The following is a 24,604-nucleotide window of genomic DNA, read 5'->3' as shown; positions in this document are numbered from 1 at the left end:
TATGTTTCAGACTTGGCGAGGATACAACTAAGACAACTTGTCTTCAGATTTGACTAAATTTGGTTTCGTTACAGGCTGTTACAGACGTCAGTTATTAGTGACAAACCGCGTAAGCCGTGGGCATCACCGTGTTTCTACACAACATAAAACTGTTATGGCAATTTTACTAATGGAGTCAGGGAAAGGCACCATATCACTTCAGAAGAAACATTTAAAAGTGTTAAGACTTAAATGGAAACACGTGTATGTGAAGATGTGCATACAGAATTTATCCTGAGCTCCTGCTACAGCTCCCCTCCACACCCCTTCCCTCCCCTCCCTCAGGCAGTCTCAATGATGGAGCATTCGGAGGCTGTGTGCCACACACAGACTACACCACTGGAGCTGGACTGGCTCAAGAGTTATCCAGTTCACGTTCCTTCACTCAGGCTTCCCTTCTGATTCAGAGAAGACACGGTGAATCTTCCGTCCGCCATCGAGAACAGCAAATCATTGTTCGTTATGTTCGTCACAGGGAAAGGATTTCAAATTCCTCGTCCTCTGAATCGAAGAATCGCTCCAACCTGTCTGAGTCTGAGAAATCTGCAAAGGAAAATTTTAAAGAAAATTTTAAATTAATGTTTATTAACTCTGTGAGTTAAGACTCCAGAAACAGTGTTTTATTTATCTTTAGGGGGATTCACACATCTTCCTTGCTGTCATGCATTTTCTTGTTTGGTGAGCTTTACGACCAATCAGTGTAGCATTATTGCCACTGGCCCCCCTCTTAAAGGGGGGTAAAAAAAACAAAAAAACAAACATTTTTTGTTTGGGGGGTTTTTTGTTAACGCCCATCAAAAACTAACTTTTCTTACCAAAACGTCCTCTTGCTTTTTTTTCTCCCAAAAGAAAGAGCTAAAGAGTAGCTACAACACTCCCCTCACAGAGTTGAATTCGTTTTTAGCATATTTAAGAAAATAATTTGCAGTATATTTACCAGGAGTAAGGTTAAGGGTGTCCACGCTGACCATATGAGAGGGCTGGCTGTCTACGAGTTCGAACATAGGCAGGGTCCCTCTGTTGCAGGACAGCTACAAGACAAGGACAATTATTTTTGCGATATTCCAAAAACACAGCGATGCCTTTATTAAGTTGTAATAAACAAAAATTAATGTTACAGACAGAGAGAGACACACCCTTCTTATGCGCATACACCAGTCATCAAACTCATCCTCTGTTCTGCAGAAGAAACCCTGGAAGAGCACAGAAAACACATTTATGTCTAACTATTAATATTCATATCTGCACACAACAGCCTGTGTGTCATCCGATATGTTGTTCTGTTGATTGTTGTATCAGCCGGAGGCACTTCTGAAAGGTCTTTGGCAGCATCTGGACACAGTATGACATTTTTTCCAAGCCCATCGTTATTCCACTAGCTCTTTACATGCCTCCACTACCTTATCAGGCTCTTTCATACTTTCCAACAAATGCTGGACAAACTTGGGATGAGATCTGTTAACATTTGTTAACCTAATGGAAGGTTCAGCTATGGATCTTTTTCTTTAGTAAGTGGGTAATCTGTTTTCCCCTTTATTATCCTCTTTACTGTACGGAGGAAAATACTGTCAGACATATACTGCTCCGTGGCGCAAAAAAAGGTTGGGGACCGCTGGTCTAAGAGACGAAGACTGTTCTAAAAGCTCTGCACTGTCAAACTCTCCCTGGCAGTCCTACCGCTGCGATGGATGGGTCCAGTTCACAGATGTGCATGCGACAGGGTGGGTGCTGGCAGTGGTACGTCTCATCGGGGACCTGACTGTCTTCAGACGGCTCCACTGCAGGCTGTGTGGTGTGTGGGTCTAAATAGATGAGTTCTTCTCCTGGGGACAAAAACACGTGTTCAGACCCAAGCGGGTAACTTAATGAAGGTGTTTAAGAAGAGAAGGAAAAAAAAGAATCACATGATGAACATGAGCTGTTTAGAATGCACAGTTTATTTCACAAACACAGAGACTAGACATACCGACATAACCAATGAAGTAATGGGCACTGTTGGGTTTTCCCCCAATAACACCAAGGGACTGAGGCAGCATGAAGCATTGCTGTGAAAAGAGACAAGAGGGTTTATCTCACCCCAGCTGTGGCTGAATTTGGCTTATATATATATATATATATATATACACCATGCTGGCACTGAATGTCTCCTTAAAATCCCTTTCCCTAAATTAAAATCTATGATAACTTAACGGGAGTTTTATTCAGGTACCGTTCTTGCATTGTTGATCCCATAATGCTGTCAGTCATGAGGGGTTATTAAATTAATAATGAAGCTTTTTATTTCCGTTTCAGCTGAACAGAGATGTGCTTTTTACTCCATGTGTTAGACGCTGGGATTGAGAAGCGGGCAGTGGGAGGCCGTACATAAATTCTACAGCACTGAGATTATTGAATCTGTGGAAGTGGCTTGTAATTCTGGAAGTGGATAGAGATTTAAATTAGCAGAAGCTGCTTTTGAATACTTTTGTATCTTGGCACTGCTGATGAATTATTTATCTTGTTCCCAAACAGGCATCTGCACTACCCACAACCCTTTTAGAGTTTTAGTACGGATAAAAGTCAGGCACACGGAGACTACATCCATTATCTGACTGAAAAGCCGAGGACACTACATGCTCAGACTGTCGTAACTTTTAAATAGTTATTTTCCTGGTCACTAAACATAAAAGAGCATCCAAAGACAGACATCCTGCATGACTTTCTGACTGGTGGTTGGTCACACTTGCTCCAGGCTCCAGTTGCCTAGGTAACCGTCTGTAAATGTGTGTACCAAGCTGTTGCGTGTCAGTCAACTGTATCATTTGCTCTCATTGGTTGTCATTTCCCTTGCCTTGTAGTTTAGAATAGTTTTGCCTGAGCCCACTTTAATTCACCAACAGTTATATCAGCTGTAGTCTGGGCTCAGTGTCATTGATTTCTAAGGTCTCTACGCTGCTACTTCCTTCATGTGTGATTCTCCTTAACAGTATTGGATTTCTGATTTCTAAATGCCTCACATTCTACAGTTCGTCATTATGTCATTTCTTTGTGGTTATCTGTCATTTTTCCCATTTTGCAAATCACATCTGCACTGACAGTGCTCATTTTTCATGATACAGTGGCCATAACTACTCACAGAATTAGTTGTGTCATTATGCTGTACATGCTAGTTTCTCACCTTGAGGGTATCAATGTAGGCATCATTTATATCGCTCAGGCCCAGCCTGAGGGGGATGAGCAGTACCAGAGGTCTCCAGAGCGCCGTCTCCTCCTCAGCCATGGCACACGCTCCCTCCAGGCATCCATTAAGCTCCCCAACTCCCTCCGATTCTCCATAGGCTCCTGCAGCATCCAGCCAGGGCATGCAAAGGCGCTCTACAGAAAAATGATCACAAAAACCAGAAAATTACTCAGATTACTGTCGACCATGCTGCCAGTACATTACAGTGAAGGAAAACTACACCAGATACAAATTAGGTCTGTGTAGAGTTATGCTGCTACTGGTAAATTAAGTAGCAGCATAACTCTGTCTTTGGATGAACTTGGTTTCTTTGCAGAGACTCATATCAATCTGTAGATGTTTACACACAGAAACTGTTAGATTTGGTCAAACAGGAACTGTGTAAACAGTCCACAGTTGCAACACAGCTGCACTCACTGATCTCCTCGATGACCACAGTGTTGTCCATCGCCACGTGTACAACTACTTTGCTCCACGTATCAAACACCGCCAGCTTCCTGAAAGCAAAACAGCACAGTCACACGTTTTAATTTTACCCCAGCGCTCCAAAACACTAGAGAACTGCCCACCCTCTGGACTTCCTGGTCCACTGGGAGGTTTGTGAGCCAGTCTGATGGAGGTGTAAATTTCATGGGGCAAACAGGAAATTTTTCATCAAGTTTCAAAACATGGTGGTTCCGTGTTTCTAACGTTTTTGTGTTTTGGGTTTTGATTAGCGTGAAATACGATTCTGAGACTATATGTGATGTCACAGCACCGTAATTCACTTTAGCAGCAAACTCCTGACAGCAACACTTTTGACAATCCGAATCAGCGCTTTCTTTTACATCCATATGAGTTACCCCTCAGACATAAAAGGGTTATGGGGTATAGACGTCACCCCGCTGGGCAAGTGGCGTGGACACCAAAGTTGTGAATGAGATATCTCCAAAACAAGTCGATGTAGGACTTTGAAAGGCAGGTGCATCTATGAAAAATCTCAAACCAGTACAAATACTGGTGACCTTGAACTCAAGGTCAAGTTCAGACATCAACGGGTAGACCTGGTGACCGGCAGTATGTTTATTTGTTTGGAAAATGTACACCAAAGGGGTACTTCATGTTAGAAATGATTAACCAACCAATCAGCATCCATTGGGAGACTGCTAGTATTTATGTGCAGCTTGCCATTCACCGTAAGAAAACTATGGGGGGGGGGGGGGGGGGGTAAAAAAAAAAATAAAAAATTTACATTTAAATTTAGATGTTTACTGAAAAATGTATTTTTTTCCTAGAACTAATTGTAAGGAACTATTTTAGCTGGTGTTACATATAAAAGTCAACTTAAAGGAATTTGAATTGCAAATAATAAAAATACCACACTGGTATGCTGCACACTAAGTGATATCAGAGTGGGATATTTCATTGGGGGTTTTTACTCAGCTTTTTTTTTCCTGTTCTTACCAGGATTCTTTTCGATTTTCCTGCAGTAGTGATAAATGTCTGAAAAATGAAAATAAATGGCTGACCGATGAGCAGAAAAACTATAGTCCAGAAAATGCTAATGGATTAAAGACCAACAAGTAGCAAGTCAAGAATTACCCCATAAACTTGAGAGCAGCAGAAATGCACTAAAAATGTTTAAGGCCTTAAAGACACAAATAATGTGTGCTTAAGAGAAATGCTGAACACAAAAACTGTTGTTTGCTCACAAAAATGCTGCACAGCACAGCTTTAATCTTTAATTTACAGAGCACAGAGCCAGTAATTCCTTTGTTCCAGCTTTCAAAATGCGGGGATTTCTTGCTCATTTTGGCTTTGTGTGTTTGCGTGAAGTCCACAATGGACCCTTGTGGTACTTTCCTGTACTTACTTTAGAACCTGGGCAACTGTGTTTGGTCCATACCACTGGCCAATAGGCTTTCCCTCTCCAACTCCCATTTGAGCTGCAGCATTTAATAAGAACAGAAGAAGAATTTCCTGTGAAGTCTTTCACTCAAGCCTTGGTGTAACTGGAATGGTTTGAAGCTCACTACTTACCAATTTGATGGATGGAATAATAGCTGTCTTTTTTGTCGATGAAGGCGTTGAGAAGACTGATGTACTCCTCTCTTTGTTTCTGGCCTTTGGCCCATCTCCAATCTGAAAACAAAAAGGTCAGTTATGAAATCTGTCAAAAACAAGCCTCGTTTCAATTCACTGGAGACGGGCTGTTGGTGCCACGCAGAGATAAAGTCCGCCTTACCTCTTCCTAAATGTCTGCACACCAAGGCCTCGCCCAGAATCATCTGGCCACACCGTAACATACATCCCCACCCCGTGTCTGATGTTGGTCCGGTCCCCCCTGTAACAGATTCATGGGTCACCCATAACGCCTTTTGATAGCCAGAGGTCACATTAGAAATGTGTGACAAAAGACCAGAACTGACCAATCGGTGGGAAGTTTTTTCTGTATGTGAACCACAGGCGTGAAGTGACATCTGATAAAATCTCATCTTTCTCTACAATACAGACATCGGCATATTACAACATATCCACATCATAATGACAAAACAGAGTGGCTGACTTTGTGATGTGTTTCGAAGGTAGAGCTGGGCGATACGAGATTTTTTCATATCACGATATGTTTTTTTCATTTCAGGCGATAACGATATCTATCACGATATAAGCCAAATAACTATATTTGTAAGATTTAAATGTGCCGTTGCTCACAAGTAAAATGTGAAATAATCAGCAGCTTGTTTTTATTTAAATATTTATTTCCCATAATAAGTTCAACAGGGTAGATGTACTTAAGGAACATGAGACTTTTTCAGATAAATAAAGGCAAATATTGCAAACTACACAAAAGGCAGCCGCTAAAGCGTTTAAGTTTCAAAATAGAACAAACGAAACAGACTAAATTGTCAATTCCACTTAGAAACAAAATATTAATTCTAAAAATAAATCTTAGTTTGTTTTACAGAAGAACAGACAAAACTGACTAACTTTTGTCAATATCAAATAAACTGAGAACTAAAAGGAAATTCTCAATCTCTCCTTGTTGTATAGCTTAGCTTTTCAAACAGTTTTAACAGTTACTTTAGCCTGACAAAAGCCGAATGACGAATTAGCGCTTCCAGTCAGAGACTGAGGCTACGTCCACGCGTACACGGGTATTTTTGAAAACTGAGATTTTCTGTTTTCGTTTTAAAAAATAATCCCGTCCACACATAAAGGCAGAAATGAAGGAAAACGCTGCTATGAACATGCCAAAGCAGCAGGTGGCGCTAGATTCCTAACCGTGCAGAAATGTTGGCCAATCAGAAGTCTAGAAGCCTCGGTGGGAAAAAGTAAAAGCTGGGGCATAGAAGCAGAACCGAGTCGTATGTGTGGAGGGACAGTAACTGTGTGTATATGTAAGCATTTAAACACTGCAGAGAGTAGAATTAACAGTATTGTAGAAATTCATTTCACCGAAACAATAACGTGGCGCACAGTGTGACGCATGCACCAGTTTATTGTATTTCCAGACTTGCACAATTTACAGTGCACGCTACTCTGTTTTTTGTCAGACTTGAAATAGCCGAAATACCTTCACACTACGGAACTTCTATGGCTCTTCCGTTCGACAATCTCTCCGGCGTTGGAACCATCATCTGTTTTCTCTTCGGTCACGCTCGGTTGATTTTTCTAGTCGGCACACTCATTTCCTCCATTACCCGCTGGCTGCTTCCCAAACAAACACACGTGCGGCTTGGCACTTGTGCTGTACGTAACAAGTCACGCGACGTGACGCTGCGGCTGTGATTGGTTCGGCTCTGCGCTACTTAATTTGTATCCGGTTGTTCAGTCTGACGTCACTAGCCGTGTCTGGGTCTAAACTCCGCTGCAGGTCCATATATCAAACGATCACTATGGGATTACTGAGAGTTGAAAAACTGTCTAAAGTCTTTCATCTTTAATAAAATGATCAGCGTTCTGCTCTACCAGGTGTAACAATTGAGTTTAACATCCAGGCATCCATGAAAACGGAATTTATGACATTTAACGGAGTTAGAAGTTAGCAGGGAGTTAGCTCGCTAGCTTCTATCTAAATACAATATAGCATGTCCTGACTGCGGGGTTTTGGAAACAAATTAAAACGTACAGCTCTGCTATCACTTCCAGCATAAATGAAGACAGAAAACTAAACAGCAGTGACGTTTGTAGGGTTACTGAAGTTGGGCTAGCTGGTATATAATGATGTGCTACGTGACCGCTAGCGACACAGCTATGTTAGCATAATATAAACAAGCTAACTTTTTTCCACTCGATAAAAGTTAACGTGAGTGTTCTCGGTGGTCAGGAACAAATGTAATCGCATGGCAGGATGCTGTAAAAGGACCAAACTTCAGCCAGGAGAACAACTGAGATAATCCATCCACAATACGAGGTTAGTCATTCATATACTGCTGCATGGGCTGGGCTGTAGTTACATCGTAAGGTTTTAAAAACTGAGCTTAAATAAATGATTAGCGGTAATAAAAGCCGAGGGAGGTCAACAGTGGTCGCTGACTGTTTTAGGAGCTTTTTGAGATCAAATAGAAGAAAATACATAACATTAAACATGTTAACAACACAAAAGCCATATTAAACGCAGACTACTTTAGACCCGGAAGTAGGATTCGTCGCGTCATCACTGAACAACCGGATTGGCTGACCTTTTTTTTTTTTTTTTTTTTTTTTTAAAGAGGACAAGAGCGGTGAAGTCTATCGCGATAGTTTAATTTCTCTATCGAGTAAAAGTTATATCGCGATACATATCGTTCTATCGCCCAGCTCTATTCGTAGGTATTGAAATTTTCATGCGAGAAGATTCAAGTCCCACCTGTGAGTGCATTGTATTCTTTGCCCAAGATCCACACAGGCTCCGAGGTCTCGGGAAAATCTTCAAACTCAACAAATCGAAGTGTGTCGTATGTCAAGGTAGCTGCAAAAAAAAAAAAAAAAAGGAGGAGGAGTCTGAGGGAAGATAAAGCTGTTTTCACAACTCAACTCGGGCAGCTTACACGCTGACAGCTGAGGTGGTTTATCTCTTGCTGTGCAGTGCATGTGAGTGAGGACCATATTCAGACTTGTCAATAAATGTCAGGTGATCACCAGCATTATCACAGGCCAATTATTGCAGCTGATAAACATGAACCTATCTCTCAGGGAGTTCAGATGGAGTATCCATTAGTTGCTGGAGTGAACTCTAAACCACATCCAGGAACAAAAATTTGGGGGCTTTTAAGAAACTGATTAAATCAAGTGTTCACATTTGTTGCAGTGTCCTGCCTTTAAGCACTTAATATCCAAACCATTCAATTCAATTTATATAGCACCTAAATCCCAACAACACTTGCCTCAAGGCACGTGAAACTGTAAGGTAAAGACCACACAATAACACAGAAAATCTCAGCAATCAGGCGACCCACTATGATTTAGCACTTGGTGACAGCGGAAAGGAAAATCTCCATTTTTACAGGAAAAAACCTCTTGTTTGTAGTAACTTCTCTAAGTCAACATATAATCTTCTGCAGACTGCCTGCCATGCACAGGATCAGCAATCCAAAGCAATGGACAGTGCACAAGAGAAGTGAAGGGAGTGCATGCAGGACGGAGTGGGTGGAGAAGTGTCTGAAGTGGTTTATGTCAAATGGGTAGCAGAAAGAACAAAAGGGAAGGTTAAGAAGATGGTAGTGAGACCTGCTGAGATGCATGGTTTTGAGACTGTGGCACTGATGAAAAAACAGGCCGGTGATCTGGAGGTGGCAGAGCTGAAGATGTGAAGACGCTAGATTTTCATTGGGCGTGACCAGGATGGATGAGATTAGGAACACATACATCAAAAGGGCAGCGTACATGTCACAGTTGGGAGACAAACTGTAAAAGTAAGGCTGTGAAGGTTTTTGACATGTGCAGTTGAGAGACAACAGATATGTGGGCAAAAGATGTAGAAGGCTGAAAAAAGGAAGAAGACAAAAGATGTGATTTATGGATGTAGTGAGAGAGGACATGGAGATGATTGGTGTGACAGAAGTGGATGGAAGACATAGTGTGAGATGGAGGTAGATTATCTAACATGAGGACTCCTAAAAGAAACAGTCGAAAGAAAGAAAAACACTGCCACAAGACCAGGATAACCTGTATTTGTTTAGAGTCAGGTTAATGTGGTTAACGACTGTCTATTTGCTTCTTACGATTGCTCACTGCTTACATAACACGCACAGCGAAATTCCCTAAAAAAATTATTCTCAATTAAGTTTTTTCCTGTTTAGTTAACCCCAATCTGAACCAGCCTATCTAAGCATAATCTAGCACACCCTCTAAAACAACCAGAAAACTGCCTTTTGAGTCATGAGCAGCTAGTAACCACCAAGAAAATGTATGAAGCTGAATTAAACTCTGGAAGTAGCAGCCTTGCTGGGAGCTAGGAGCAAAGAGCAAGTACCATCTGGATCCTGTAAGCCTCTGGTGCTTCATTTTAAATGTGAAACAAAGTTGGAGACAGCAAGTCAATCAATATTTGAAAGACAGGTATGGAGAGATCACTTTTATATTGAGAGGACTTTATTTTGAAAGGCCATGCCACTTGAGTCAGTGAAAAACACTCATCCATCAGTCTGAAAATGATTCTTCCGTGCCCGTACTTTAAACTCAGAGTCAGATAATTTTACTGATCCAAAAAAAGCAATTCATTTGCAACTTACCTACACAACCTACTTGCAAAATAGCAATAGTGAAGAAGATGGACAAAAAATACATAATAGATTGACAAAGAAATGTGTATAAAAATTAGCAATCATAAAACCAAGTTATTCTAAATGACCACTGCAAAAGTTAAGGGATTTAATAGCTGATACAATGAAGGATTTTAAATATCTCTACTTGTTCTACAGTGGGTTACAAGGTAGTAACGACCTGTTACTTCCTGAACACAAGAGATAAAACTTGGTCATGATGTTTAATAATAAGTGAGCACAAATTTCTCTGCCTAACCCGCGTGATTTTGGAGCAAGTGCTAACAATGCTGCTGAGGGAGTTTCTATCATTAAAAGCTAAAAACATTAAACGAGCAGATACAAGGAACTGTTAAGGGACTTTCAATAACTGAATAACAAAAAAACATAAAATTTAATTTTTGTCCCTAAAGACTTGATGAGGATGGTCAATGTCCAACCACAATAACAGGCTAGATTCAGGCTTCTCACTGCAGCTGGAAACACTGCGCTCAAAGACAAGATAAACTTCAGTAAAACAGTAACAAACATCAATAAATGATCGAGTTCTTATTAAAAACAGCATAAAACTCCCATTAAACCTGTTATCAGACACTAGAAAATATCTTAACATGCCTTAATATTCCCACCGAGCTTTAAAAATACGTGTTGCCCACATAACTAACAAGAGTCAGGCTAACAGCAGCTTGATAACCGATGTGATGGTGACAGCGCATCAGCAGGGATGCTCATCTTGGGCGTAACAAAACGTTAGCTAAAAAGTCCAAAGATGTATAGAGGACAAATTATTTAGAACAACATATGGCATCACAAGAAACGACACCTTAATAAATGTTTTGTGATGACACCACAAGTTGTCAAAGCGGGAATCCCGCAGATTTAGCAACAGTAGCAGCAAGCTAACGATAATTAGCAGTTAGCTTTAGTCATCACTTTAGCAGCTAGCGTCACCGAGGCAGGCTGCCAGCTGGCGACGCTGATCCCAAAGCGGCAGAGCAGAAGTGCCACCGCCAGGTGTTAAAGAGTGATGCTGTAGTCATTATAACTTCTAACGAGATTGCTAAGGGAGTAAAATATCATATTTTCCTGTAAAATCTCGCTTACCTGCATCCATCCCGACGGTCTTCACCCGATCTTGTTTGTTGTTCTCTGCACTCGGACACGCTGGACCAATGGGAAGAGAAACCTGCTGCGGAATCCGGAAACAGCCGGGACGTTTCTGTCAATATCCAATCGAATCTGGCGAGGCGGCTTTAAGACCAATTGGGAGTGCGTGACGTATCCATCCCGTGGAAAGCGGTTTCATGGTGCGTTCACGTACACAAATAAACACCAAAGGTGCGTTCAGGAGAGACCCTTATTTCCCTGCTGTATATAATCAACTGAATGTCAAAACATCTGAAGAGACACGGTCTTTAGAGGTTTATATCGAAACTAATTAAAAAATAAACCCAACTGTTAGAAAATATAGACTTATAAATGATGAAAATTGTAGTAGTGTAGAAGAGTGTAGGTAAATGGGCTGTAAACAGCTTACATCAAGTCAAATGAGGCCAAATTATTTTCTGAAAGGTTTCCCTGTGAATGAAGACCCCAAAATCAGACTTTATTTATTATAAGAGATATTTCACAGTTTAACACAAATAACTGCTTGCAAAGATGCATGCTATTTTGACCCACTGAATGTGGTTCAGCGGTAACAATAGCCTTCAGTGTTTATGCAGTTTCTTTGCAGCCTACACATACAACAGTAAGTTTACATTTGAAAACAATTCAGTAAATGATGTGCAACTAGAGATCAGTCCTGGGATATGAAACAAAAAAGACTGAAACATAAACACTGAAAAAAACCCCACCTGTAAATACAGGTGTTTTCATTTCATGCACATAGACCACTAATTAATACTTTGTAATGAGGAATCATTTATTCAGGGTTTACAAGTGCTCATCCTTTGGAAAACAGCTGAAAATCATCATTAATGGCTCCAGACTTTACAGATTGCTTTAAGAATATTTTATTTATGTCTGCATATTTAAAGTCAAAGACCATTCACAAACATTTATGTATTTAACATGCCATACAAACAGTGAAATTATTCATGGAATAAATTCTACTCACGAAATGAAAGTGCTCAGAAAAAAACATGTTGCAACTCACTGCAGTTTCAGTACAGCAATATAACAAACTCCCTCACAGTGACCACTGAAGATGAATTAAGCTGCTGTACATAGAGACTTGGTGTAAGCATCGAAGCCCATTAAAAAACTAAAATGTTCTAATTTTATATCCTAATAAAAAAGTATTCATAAATAACTTGGGATAAAGCTTAATCTCAGCTTCAACATTTGTAATCTTAATGTTTACTATGGATTCACCAGGTAGAATAAATGTATGGTCTACCCTTTTTATAACAAAGGTACATTTCACCCCAAAACCAAAACTGCATTGATTCCCTCTGGTCTATGGTCTTATTGATCCTTCTAGAGTTTGGATCAATGCCACCTGTTTCATCCAACTGTAGAACCAACAAGCTTATGCCACGGTGAGGATTACTCCTCCTGGAGTATTGATCAGAATGTAATCACACTTAAACACAATGATCACCTAATGGGTTTCCATCCAAATTTGTTTCATCAAGGTCAAGGTCACATTTGCCATTTTACAGATAACAGCACACCATGCATCGTTTTGCAGAAATCATGACAGGGTTACTCATTTAAAAAAATAAATAAAAACTATCTGCAAACCTTGTTGTCAGTAGTTTGATGAGAGACTGACTTTCTTTCTAAAAGGTTACTGTTTTTTGTTTGTTTTTTTACAGTTAACATTTGTTAACTGTATCGCTGGAATTAGCTATGGTAAAATTTTATTTAGTAAAAAGAAAATGGTGAAACAGGGCTGATGATTTAGCGTAAGAGGCATTGCTGCTGAGTTTTCAATGCTTTGAGCATCAAAGGGCCGTTGTCATTTAATTTTTATTATTTTCAAGAGAAAGCAGACATATATAAACCTGTCACCTCCAAAAACAGCAACTCACGCCTGAATAATGTAGACTGACATACAGCATAAGAGGGCCAGAGGAAAATCTGTCAATCTGACATTGGGACGAACTGTCACTTTAAATGCTTTCAGAACAATGTTGAAGAGTGACTGTAGGAATGGAGAGAAAATGTCAAAGCTGCTGCCAATCATGATAAGAACAATAAAGGCCTGAAACAGAGAATGTGCTGTTCTGAGCATTTCAGACTGCAAAGTCAAAAGAAAAACAAATACACAAACCATGTTTTTTCTGATCCCTCGATATCAAGGAATTTTGTACAGTCCTTAGTTGGTCAAAAATATGTTGAATTTTCTCTTTATCTAGCATGAACTATTACAGCCCAGGCGAAAAGTGTAGATTTCCTCTAATACCAAGTTCTCATGAATGGCCACAGGATCTCGCAGATTATCCTGAGTTGACTTCTCTGTGTATAGGGCTAGTAGTTACCATTTGGTACCACTAGGAGCAGCCAAATCCCTGCAAAACAGGCACCAAGACTGGAAGCTGTGCAGTTTGATGAAAAATGAAAAGCTAAACTTGCTCACAGATGCAGTTTTTATACGTTTGCATCCGATGTGTGCCATTATATAACCATTAATAATAAATAGACAAGGGGAAGCCAAAGACGCGAGGAAAGTTCGCTGTCTGTGAAATGGGTGGGTGTTCATCAACGAGGCTCAGTGCAAATAAGTGTAAACATATTCCAAAGCAGTGGGTGCTTTAGTGGTGTTGGTGGTGTGCAGTGCCGGGCAGTGTGCTCACAATCCACTGTGTCTCTTTTTCTTTCACTTCTCGCGGAGGAGGTGTAGCACGACCGTCTTCAGGTAGTGTCCAAAGGCACAGACAGCAGACACCAGCCAGTGCGAACAGAAGTTTGGGTCAGTGCTCACCACGCACTTTGTTACATCCACCTGCAGGGAGACAGAGGAATAAAGATAAGTAAGTTTCACACAAGTGGCAACCTTTGTGGCTGAAAATAAAAACCAACCAAGATATCCAACTTTTCAGGAGAAATCAACATCTTCACCACCTGCTACAGAAAACAGTTTGAGCCAATTTCCCCCCTTTATAACAACTGTACAAAAGATTTATTTATTTTTACATAATTCACCTGTTGTATGGTTATAATCACTTTATCACTAATCCGGCCCACTCAACATGTGACATGTCTCAATTTGAGCTGTTTGTGAAGTTTGTGCTACTGCTTAGGTGAGTCAAATGTAAGTATTTTTTGTGTTACTTAACTCTAACAAGTAGATATTTGTGTCTTCCAGATGCATATTCTGTGAGTCATAAACTGTATATAAAGAATGAATGTAGCAACCATAACATCAACCATTTGTTTTGGCATTTTGAAGCCACCATGTAAATATTTTGAAGCTAGAAGAGACCGTATTTGAATAAAAAACTGTAGTGCTAAGTTATTAGCTAAAGCTAGCTTTTAACAAGCTGCATCCATATACTGTGTGTACGGTAGCCCTGAAAGGTCAAACAGACTGCAACTCAAAAAACTACCAGCAAATAGGAAAATGCTGCAAAACCACACAAAACACAAAGGAAATACAACAGAAAACAACAAAATCTAACAAAACACCATGGAAATGTTTCTGGGGAAACAATAACACTCCCTTTTTCTATTATGTTTTGTTTAACGTTCATTGTGTTTTGTGTGCTTTTACAGCATTGCTGTAGTTTCTGGTCTTTTCTTAAGTTGCAGTGCACTTGACCTCACTGTCTGTATGGGTGCAAAGCAAAGACACAAATACCTGCTTATTAATTTTAAGTAGCAGACTAATAAAATCCAGGGTGTACCCCGCCTTTCGCCCTATGACAGCTGGGATAGGCTCCAGCGCCCCCCGCGACCCTGAAAAGGATAAGCGGAAGCGAATGGATGGATGGATGGATGGACTAATAAAATACTTGTCATATGATGCAGGTTTAGAACCCAGGAGCCAACTCTAAGGGAGGGAGCGCTAAACACAAAACACACCTTTAAGAGAGTTTGATAAGCAGTCCCAAAAATACAAAGTCCATAAGACAACATACTGACAAAACACAAAGGAGAGACAACACACTCACACACTGAGGGATAATATCATGAGGATGAGACAGTTGAAATAAGGCAGAGGAAAGTTAAGAGTTTAAATTAAACACTGTCCATAGAGGGCCAAACTGTTTTGGAGAAGGCTATAAACAGCATTTCTAGTGCTATAAAGCTGGCTTGTTTTTCAGTTGATTGCTAATCAGCTAACTAACTTTAATCAATAACCTGGCACAATACACCTCTAGCTCAAAAAAAATCAAAGCTGTCAGTGGCTGGTAAGCTTTCTTTCAAAGCAGAATTTCACATATCATGATGTCACCATGGCTATGTCCATCGTTTATTTACAGTCTATTGTTTTAACCCTCTGAAGTCTAAGTTGCACTGTCCCGGGCTGTGAGAGTATGTTATTTTTGAAAGCTGTTCTCCCAAGTCTTGGTAATCAGGGGACAAAAATAAATAGAATAGAAGAAAGTAAACCTTCTGACTGACACACATCAAAAGCTATTTTTACTTTTTTTCCCCAAAGAGTCCTTTTGGGGGTTTTTCCAAAACAGATGGTTAGAGTTTCTCTTCGTGAATGATGACTTGGTTCTCACAGGGTTTAACAGACACAAGACGACCTTACAATTTCAACATGTGTCCTTCATTTTCCACTAATCTGACAATCTGCAGATATGCAGCTAGCCCACAAGAATGCCATTTTAAAGCCAGAGCCCACACTTAATTCTGAGCACTGCTTACAATACGAGGCCATCTACTCAGACTTTTACAGACAATGAAATACCACAGAGTGCAGTTTAGTGTCAGCTCTGACACTAAACACTTCTCCTCCTTCAGCTCCTGCCGCTTCTCCCAGTCACACAACGTTATTTAAGTTTTCCACGCACACTGACATCATCTGTCAGAGCAGACGTCTCTGGGTTAGAGTGAAAAACAGGTCGCTCATTTGTACTCAGGAGGTCAGTTATACAATGCATCGCTCTCCATTTCGTCACACTCCACTTCTCTCTGAACAAAACAGGCTCGGGTGCCATGTTTCAGAGCGCACGGGTCTGTGGTTCGCTCTGCTGGAAAGGCATTAATGTGCTCTTTCCAGCAGAGCAGAACGCGGACAGAGGCACGTTGTCAGGCATCGTTCCATTTCACACACTGTTTGTCCAGGACTTTATCAGATAGGCTATTCCTATAAACACAATTCTGCAGAAGAACATCCCCTTTCTAACTGAACCATTTGTTCCAGGTTTTTCCTTTTTTTGTAAACAAAGAATTCTAGTTAATTTAAAACAAAAGGATATTGCGATTCTGATCTGGGTGGCTGTAACACGATATGACACACCAATTACAGGTGGAGCATGCTGTTTTTAAATTAGGCCGACAAGCACTGAGAGGATTAATAACAATGAAATATAGTTAGCTTCACTGATTTGTTTCCTCCCAGCCTCTGCTGCTGTTGTGACGAACTTCATCACAGCTAAATAAAATAAAAATGTTATTTTTGAAATGAATTTAATTTAAAGTAGTAAATACAATCTTTTTGGTTTAACTTCAATTGAGCCAAATTCGTCAAGGGGCAATTTGCTCAAAGCAGATCGTATAAAACAGAAAAAAACAAAAGACACACACACACAGAAAAATCAAGGTTAAAATCAAAAAAGGTTCAAATCAAAAGTCAGACAGACTTTCGGCAAGCTTTAACATTTTCATGCATGAATTATGACAACCTCAATCAGCATTTTTTTCTTAAGTATTTTTATTCATCTTTAGGCATGAAAAGAAAAGAAGAAACTTAAGAGAAAAATCCCGATTGAGGTTGTCATAATTCATGCATGACAGGGTTAAATAACAATTACAATGAAACACGTCATACATCTATAGTAACATTAAACACCCAGTGGGTGGCAGGGTATGGGATGACACATCAGTGTCCAGTGTGGTGGTTTATGTGCACGTATACCATCAAAACTGACACAAATACAAGAAAATAGCCTTTGAATAGCTGTCCACTGTAGTGACCACTATGTGTGAAAGGGTTAAGGGAATTCTGAAGTTTATTTGACCAACAAAAATGTTTTCATTTAAAACTGCTTTATGCCCACAATTAATGTGATCAGTTGAGATTACTCTGCTAGGGCCTTAGGAGTAACTGAACTTATGTATCCACTATAGTTGACCTGGATGCCAAAAAGTTCAAAAAAGGAAGAGCTGTGAGTGAAAACACAAAGCAGTGAGGATGAGCCAGGGAGACCAGCAGCAGCTTGGACTGAATGATAAGAAAATGCTGCTTCAGAGGGAGTATTTAGATTTAAAAAAGTGTTCATGTGCTGTCTTTCTTTAAAATAAACCCTATTTGCTTCAATAAAGTTGTTATCTAATGAAATAAAAATCCCTGTACGCTGAATCACACACGCAGACACACACGTTGCGATTGACAACCACCACGCCCAGCACAGGAGGATGTGCGCTCTCAGTGAAAATGTGAGATCAAGCTGTCAGTAAAAATCCTGAGCTCGGTAAATCTTCAGAAAGCTTCTGAAAACATGCAACCGTTCATTAACATTTGTCGGTGTCTGACAAATAGAAAAGACCTGCAGGTGATGAACTGGAATGTATCACAAAGGCTGTGTGAAAAGAAAAGAAAAATCGCCTCACGTCAACTCAAAGCGCAAAACTGAAAAGCGGGACTCTGAAGTTACATGTCCACACAAAGCTCCAGTTTCAATTTCAACCCTGCTCGAACAGCCTAAAGCAAAGTTTCTGACTGCATGTAAGTAAATCACACATAGCGTGGGAAAAGGGGCAGGTGAGCGCCACACTATTTTTACAGCAACCATAAATCCCTTCTACACGTTCACCGTCTCAGATCAGTACATTTTTACAAAGAATAAAATATTTCTCATCATATGTGGAGGGAGAGTTTCCTAATGTACATACACAGATACCTGAATATGTAACATAGGTTGGTATTGGAAGAAAAAGTCATTACAACGTCAGAGAAAGAATGCAACAATCAGATGATTATAAATGAGCAAGCAACTGGTGACAGTAAGAAGGAAGAACTCCCTTTTATCAGGAAGAGAGCTTCAGTAGAATCGGGATCAGGGAGGGGCAGTCATCTGTTTTGCCCGGGGGAAAAAGAAGACTGAAAAGAGCAGCAAAGAGAAACCACGACACGTAAGCAGGCTGTGGTTGGTTAAAGTTATAGTCATTGTGGGGAACTGCATTAACTTAACAGACTAGACTAGCTGATGGCTTCCTCTCTTCTTTGGTTTTATGAGCTCTTACTGACACTTAACCGAACCCACAGATGCCGGCTGTCATTTTCAGTTACTTGTCTCATAGCTGCCACATAGTCGTACATTTATACAGACTAACACACGCTTACGGAAACATACAAACAAGTAATAATAAGTCGTCCTTACCCAGCCTCCTCTCTTTTTTAACCAGGAAGTCAGGCTCTTGCGGACAAACTCCCCCATGCAGTCGACAATGGTATGGACCATTGCTGGATGACCATGGCGTACACAGTCCACCGCCAAGGCTCCCGCTACAGCGTACAAGGAAACCACCTTTCCCCATGTCACACCTTATGAGAGAAAAAGAAACCACATCTTTACTTAAACCTATGGAAGCATCAATGTCCTGGTGTCTGATGTGTGAGCACATACTGAAAGTCATTATTTCATAAGTGGAGAGACCCTGCTCTCCACTTGAATAACTGCAGTAGGATTTAATTCAGCAAATGTGTCTGTCAGCAGCTTTCTTTAAAGGTGGATGAACAAATTATCCAATCTCAGCAGGAGGCCTGCAACGGGGAAAATCCAAACACCAGACCTGGGACGGCAGGCAGGCAGAATGCCTCGCTAGATTAGTGAGCACATCATTTCTCCAACCAAGCTTGCACGCTCAGTAGAGCTTTCTGCCGCCACACCATTTACAGTCAGTGCTTCGGACTATTTTTGTCGTGTTTATATGTCCAACACATACAAACCGAGCCTCGGCTTCATCCATCTCCTCTAACTGTCGTCTGATCTCTTTGAAGAGGAAATCTGGAAACTTGCAGGATGATACTCTAAAGTTTCTGCATATTTCATACTGCTATCAACATCTGATAGGTCAGGAATGTAGTTTTTTTGAACTGTTCAGAAAGATTTTAAATGTTTGAAAAGGACATGAAGGTATGAAGGTAAAATATAGTGGAAATTAAGCTGTACTCGATACTCGATAGGAAGTCAACCAAAAAAAAACAACATTCAAGCCATACTCGAGTATGATCTCCCTGCTGCTACAAAAACAACACTATGTAAGTTTTAGGTGCTGTGAATGAGAAAATCAGCTGGAGTTAAATAAGGCTTTCACTTGTGGCTACTTTTACAATAAGACACACAACATCAGAAGGGGTGTAAAACATATATTATTATATTATTATCTATGTTTACTTTTATATAATTAATATGTACTTAGTACTACAGGAAATGGAAATTGTAACAGTGTAGTCTGTGTGTGTGTCGACTACATGACTAAATGACTACAGCTACACCGTTGCGCGGGTTGCGTTACGATGCCTGAACATATTGCCGCTGTAGTTTATCTTTGTCGTGCGGAAAGCCAAATGACATTTCTAACTGTGCTCGTGCAGATTACACAAGTTTGTGGTCATAATCTGCTGTTGCTCAGGACTTCCTCTTTGTTCTCTTCTTCTGTCGGCACTGCGGTTTGTCCATGTTTACACTGTATTCACTGATACGCAAGTTTTCAACATGAGACTGAGACGTGAGACCTTTTTTTTTCCCCCTTTTTTGCTCGTGGTATTGAATTCCCTTTGTAAGTTATCATAATCAGTTGTGAACTGTGAGAATTAAGGCAGATGATCTTTAAGTTCGCTACGTTTGAATTACTAAGTAACTCTGAACATTACTGAGGACCAGACTGACTGGATTTTCTCTCGTCTCCAGCCAACTGTTCTTTACCTTTTCATCAGACTGCTTTGTTAAAAATTCCCTGAAGAATTACCCAGCTGGGACTCATGTCTGAACTCCTTGGGTGGGGTCCAAACTGTCTGTAACAATCACTCGCTCCACCATCGTGTTAACCTAATATGGACTGAATGTTTTCCCTCCAGCTCCTTTCATTTGAGGGGGATAATGGCAGCCCTAAAAATGTCTCTCACTAATGGAGAATCCTGTGGTGAGCCTAAATAAGAAGTGTTTACACGACAACGGGCGGCATTATCACTTATACAAAACGTTTTAGCCATTTGTAATTTGTAAAGTAACTCAGTTCTCTAAACTTTCAGTACATCTTTATTTTGTCTGTCTCAGGCTTCCTCCTTCCCAGTGATAACCAAAATACGTTCCCTTTTTTCATTTTGAAGTCCACTTAGTACAGGTTAGACCAGTTAAGAAAGCACCAACGTTAGTTCCTGTGATGCAGATCTGCATGGCTTGATTTTCCAGAGTTTGACCTACCTGTGGAGAAAATGTCTGCAGCGACAGCCAGGAAGGCGTCGGACACCACGCTCTCCGATGCCACTGTGATGTTCAGCTGGCGGGCGACGTTACGGTACACATTGGGACGAAGGTACTCCAACTCATCGCCTGTCCAAAACAAGAGAAAGCAAACTCAGTCAAAGCTCTCACTTTAAAAAAAACTCTCAAAACAAAGCTGTGTGGCTTTTAAAAGTAACTATTACACATTATAAGCCACAGCTATCTCGTCCAGTAGCTAGTCATATGGCTAGTAAAGGCAATTTTGACCACCTTAGATAATGCTGTATAAAAGATATGACTTTTGAGAGATATTACTGAATAAAATACTTTGCATTTTACAAAATACTTTGTATTTAATCTAATTGGAAAAATGTTGTCAATTGTTTTGATTTACTGGGGAAGCACTTTTGCTCAGTTAGACACCCTGGCTTGGTCAAAGAGCAAAGACCGTATATTAAACATGGACAATGTCACTGTGAAGTTGAACCCAATGTAAAGATACCCATTTCCTTAATCATGTCGTTCCTGAAAATGGCTGAAATTGACCTCACTGAATGCAAATCTACTTCTGGCCAAAAAAAAAAAACTAAACTAGTTTAAATTATGCGGCCTAATTGAAAGGAAACAATAATAATGTTCTTTAATTACTCATACAGTGATTTTGATATCACCAATAAACTGCTGGTTAGCCTACATTCTGCTAATGCGGGCTAATTGGTCGGTTAAGACTTCTCAACAGGGCCTGCTTCCATGGAACTGTTTTCAAATAATAATGATGACAAATATATTGGGAGTGTAGCTACATCAAAACAGGAAGTCACGTGTTTATAAGAAGCAGCTGGTTTGACCGGTCGTCAGGAGGCTGGTACTGAAAATGGCCTGCTCACCTGAGGTGTGAAACCATCTTGGTGCATGCAGTAAAGTGTCCCGTATGTCATTCCTTAATACTCACAGAAAGATATTTTACTGCAATTAAGACACTGTAAAAAAATCTAATCTACAGACTCAACCTCTTCTATCAAAGAAATAAGGAAAATTGAAAGAAATTTACAATTAATATAAAATTTATATTAACAGGCAACAACTCAGCGTTGAGCTGAGCTTGGACTATCTCGCAGGCAACCCCCTATTAAGCCAGTCAGTCAGTTTTTGAGTTTTCAGAACTTCTTTGGTGAAGTTGTGAAGCCTCAACTTTAGCATTTTCACCGTCACCATTTATAAGTGACAATCACAACACAGCCATGCCCTAAAGGATATCACGCTTTACTGCCCCTTTGGACTCCAGTGTGGATCATAATTTACCTAATGAGCATCATGTTGTATTTAGTAAGAATTGAAACTAGGGATTGAATTCATAAACACATCAGGAAAGTGTTTGTTGAAGTCACAGGTGCAGAGAGCAGCGGAGACATTTTCTCATAGATTTCTATAGAACCAGACGACTGTTCAAAAGAATCAGGTTTAAAGCACTTCTGTGCTGGTCTCACTTTTCTAACCCAGAAGCTGTTTCTATCTGTTACATACATTCATTTTACCTCTTGGCTGTTCCCATCTTTGTATTTTAAATCAGGGTATGACAGCCACGAACCGGATCTGACTAAGAAACAAAGGTACACTGCCCGGTGATAAAACACGGGTTTATCATCTCTCTGAATCTTAATGGAACCCTTTTAACAGTAAACACTTTAGTGAAACTATTAACTGAGCACTGTAGAAAGACTCAAAGCAGAGGAAAAGAGCTAAACTTTCCAAAGATACCAATAACATCCTGGAGTCTCTGACCCAGCCCAAAAAACTCCGTGACATAAATGTTTTTACACAACATAGTTTTTGTTGAGATTAAACAAACCAGATATGACATATCAGTTAGTGAGCTTTTAAGATGCTGGAATTAAGTGAGTTTGGTCAGAACATGGCTAGACTGGTCCTCCTTGCTTGGAGTTTTTCTGTTATTTTGCCAGATATTAGTCTGCTATCAAAAAAGGTGAACTATTTATGAAAAAAGTCTCATTATTGTCGAAGTGTTTTGTAACTCTAGTCTTAGAAGGGCACAAGTGGTTTTGTTCAGTTTCACTATTCAGCAACAGTGTACCCCCTCCAGGATTTTCAAAGCTGAGCAGCCGAGTTTCAACATGAACTTCCAGTGAATTATCTGGAGGTGGGAAGTTCCGCACGCATGGTAAAGTGAATCCTCCCAGAGGAAGAAAATCCACCACACCAGTTTTTATACTGGGCCAGCATCCAGAAAGGAAAATATTACGCAAACTAAACGGTGACCTTAGCTTTATTATGGGGATTCCTGGGAATCACGTCATGATTCTCTAAATAATAAAGGTGTTCTCCGATAAAGTCGTTTACGTGTTTATTTATTTATAAGTATAAATATAAAATAAAGACATATCTTTATCATAAATCCCAATCTGGCCGTTTAAACGATTAAAATATAGATATATTCAATAGAATATAGAATATTGTGGCATTTGGCTGCACAAAAACGTGAAAGGTGAACTCAGCGCTCCCGGAAACCATATTAGGATTTAGCAGGAATACGATACATTCTTGAATATTAAACACACATTTGAGGGTGATCGCGGGTCTCTGTTTGAATTAAGTGTACTATTGTGCGCAAAAAACGCACGAACGTTTCCCGAAAACTTACCCAGCCACAGCAGGACCGAAGATATCTCTCCCAGTGTCCCACCTGACGCAGCCAGTCCGTGTTCAGGCTTGGACCAGCCGATCCCGGCACGGTTCAGCCTGGAGTGGATGTATTCCCTGCACAGTGCTTTGGCTTGGGACACCAGCTCCTTGTCGGTGGGCGAGCGGTCAAACACTTCAGAGGCAAACACAGAGGAGCGACGCAACATCTCCATGCCCCCGTCACCCTCCTCTGAGTGCGCTCCTCACCCCACCGCCTCCACCGCCTCGCTCAGCGGCCGCTTCTCCCCAGTGGACGCCCCCTCTTCGAACCTTCTCCTTCTGCCCCGTCTCTCTGCTAAGAGAAAGGAAGACTTGTGGAGATTGTCCTGCAGAACAAACACGGGGATTAGTTTGTGAATATCTTTTGATAGCCTAGATAAAGCTCCAGGATCCAAACGCAATCAAAGTCTGTCGAAAACCCAGGATGGACACTTCAAGGAGAAGCTTGGCACTATACCTGAAAAGTTGTGTATGAATCCTTAAAGGTGTGCGGACATCAAACATCATCCAAGCGCACTTACCCGAAGTACTATGTCGAGAAGGTAAAAAAAACCCGACATCCTAAGTGTGCTGCATTTTAATCTCGCGGAGTAGAAAATGTTTTCACTTTTAATGAGTTACTGCCACGCTGAGTGTAAAAAATGCTTTCCACTTACAGTCTGCAGGCAGGCTTTCCTTCTAAGGGAACTTATTGTGGAGTGAAAGGCGGAGATAAGCTGTAGCAACGCAAGCACCGCCCCTCTGCCCCCGACCCACCTCATATAAAAGACACACATACAGGACATGACCCAGTTGTGTCTCAGCTGTTAATCAGCAACTGTTTTTATTAAAGGTGTGTCTACAAGACAAATTGTAATTTAAACTTAAGTAGTTCTGATTTGTTGAAAGCAATGAAGCATTTAATGTAGTTTAAATGAAAACAAAACGTGCGTGGTTAAATCAAGTGTGGGATCATAATGGAACATGAGAGCGGTATTTAATTAACTGAAAGCAGGTTGTGAAGAGATTAGAGGCAGTTCAACAGTAAAATGTTAATAAAAAAGCCCTCTGTCTCAGATTAGAAAATGAAAATGGACATGATGAAAGCAGTATTTCAATTTTATTTTTTTTTGCTGTATTATGTGACGTAATCTTTTACTGCACACGATTTTTCTTTCACAACAAAGCCAAACCCATTTAATAGCCACCATTAAATCGCGTGACTTTCTGACAGCATATTAAAGACAGCATCACACATGCGTGTTAATGACACGCAACAGTGGGATATAAATGCATGAGGAGTTAAAAGAGGTGAGTGGAACACAAATACTCAGGGTTTATGGTCACCTGATCCAAACTTACCTCTATGCTTC

The 24,604-nt window shown here is 40.4% G+C and overlaps 2 protein-coding genes across 7 annotated transcripts; both read right to left on the bottom strand.

The window, feature by feature from the left end:
- Positions 1–127: 127 nt before the first annotated feature.
- Positions 128–11,176, bottom strand: atg4b (autophagy related 4B, cysteine peptidase). The gene is made up of 13 exons (XM_080878418.1): positions 11,086–11,176; positions 8,088–8,189; positions 5,668–5,739; positions 5,484–5,582; positions 5,279–5,380; positions 5,112–5,184; positions 3,677–3,756; positions 3,197–3,393; positions 2,006–2,084; positions 1,717–1,862; positions 1,176–1,232; positions 977–1,070; positions 128–582 (listed from the first exon to the last, which is right to left on the bottom strand). Exons 1-13 carry the CDS (start codon positions 11,093–11,095, stop codon positions 509–511), a joined length of 1,185 nt encoding a protein of 394 aa, XP_080734544.1. The 5' UTR covers positions 11,096–11,176; the 3' UTR covers positions 128–508.
- Positions 11,177–11,980: 804 nt separating this feature from the next.
- boka (BCL2 family apoptosis regulator BOK a) lies at positions 11,981–23,953 on the bottom strand. Of its 6 annotated transcripts, none has more exons than XM_080878252.1 (5): positions 23,710–23,953; positions 23,212–23,578; positions 20,532–20,660; positions 18,486–18,649; positions 11,981–13,933 (listed from the first exon to the last, which is right to left on the bottom strand). In XM_080878252.1, the coding sequence occupies exons 2-5, from the start codon at positions 23,423–23,425 to the stop codon at positions 13,808–13,810; spliced, it is 633 nt and encodes a 210-aa protein (XP_080734378.1). In that variant the 5' UTR covers positions 23,426–23,578; positions 23,710–23,953; the 3' UTR covers positions 11,981–13,807. The 6 variants fall into 6 exon arrangements, with proteins under 6 accessions (XP_080734378.1, XP_080734379.1, XP_080734381.1 ...); XM_080878253.1 differs by having other exon boundaries at positions 23,212–23,547; XM_080878255.1 differs by having other exon boundaries at positions 23,212–23,544.
- Positions 23,954–24,604: the final 651 nt, after the last annotated feature.

This window comes from Rhamphochromis sp. 'chilingali', assembly GCF_963969265.1.
Source record: "Rhamphochromis sp. 'chilingali' genome assembly, chromosome: 3".
NCBI lineage: Eukaryota > Metazoa > Chordata > Actinopteri > Cichliformes > Cichlidae > Rhamphochromis > Rhamphochromis sp. 'chilingali'.
The sequence above is the reverse complement of the archived record's forward strand: the minus strand, read 5'-3'. Positions and strand labels throughout refer to the sequence as shown.

Excerpts from the sequence above, each read along its gene's own strand:
- atg4b (XM_080878418.1), bottom strand. Across the intron at positions 1,863-2,005 it reads TTACTTCATTGGTTATGTCG|GAGAAGAACTCATCTATTTA; the intron begins GTATGTCTAGTC and ends TTTTGTCCCCAG. Across the intron at positions 1,233-1,716 it reads TGGACCCATCCATCGCAGCG|GGTTTCTTCTGCAGAACAGA; the intron begins GTAGGACTGCCA and ends GTGCTCTTCCAG.
- boka (XM_080878252.1), bottom strand. The coding sequence starts at position 23,425 with ATGGAGATGTTGCGTCGCTCCTCTGTGTTTGCCTCTGAAGTGTTTGAC. Across the intron at positions 20,661-23,211 it reads TTCGGTCCTGCTGTGGCTGG|GCGATGAGTTGGAGTACCTT; the intron begins GTAAGTTTTCGG and ends TGTTTTGGACAG. Across the intron at positions 18,650-20,531 it reads TGCAGACATTTTCTCCACAG|GTGTGACATGGGGAAAGGTG; the intron begins GTAGGTCAAACT and ends TTCTCTCATAAG.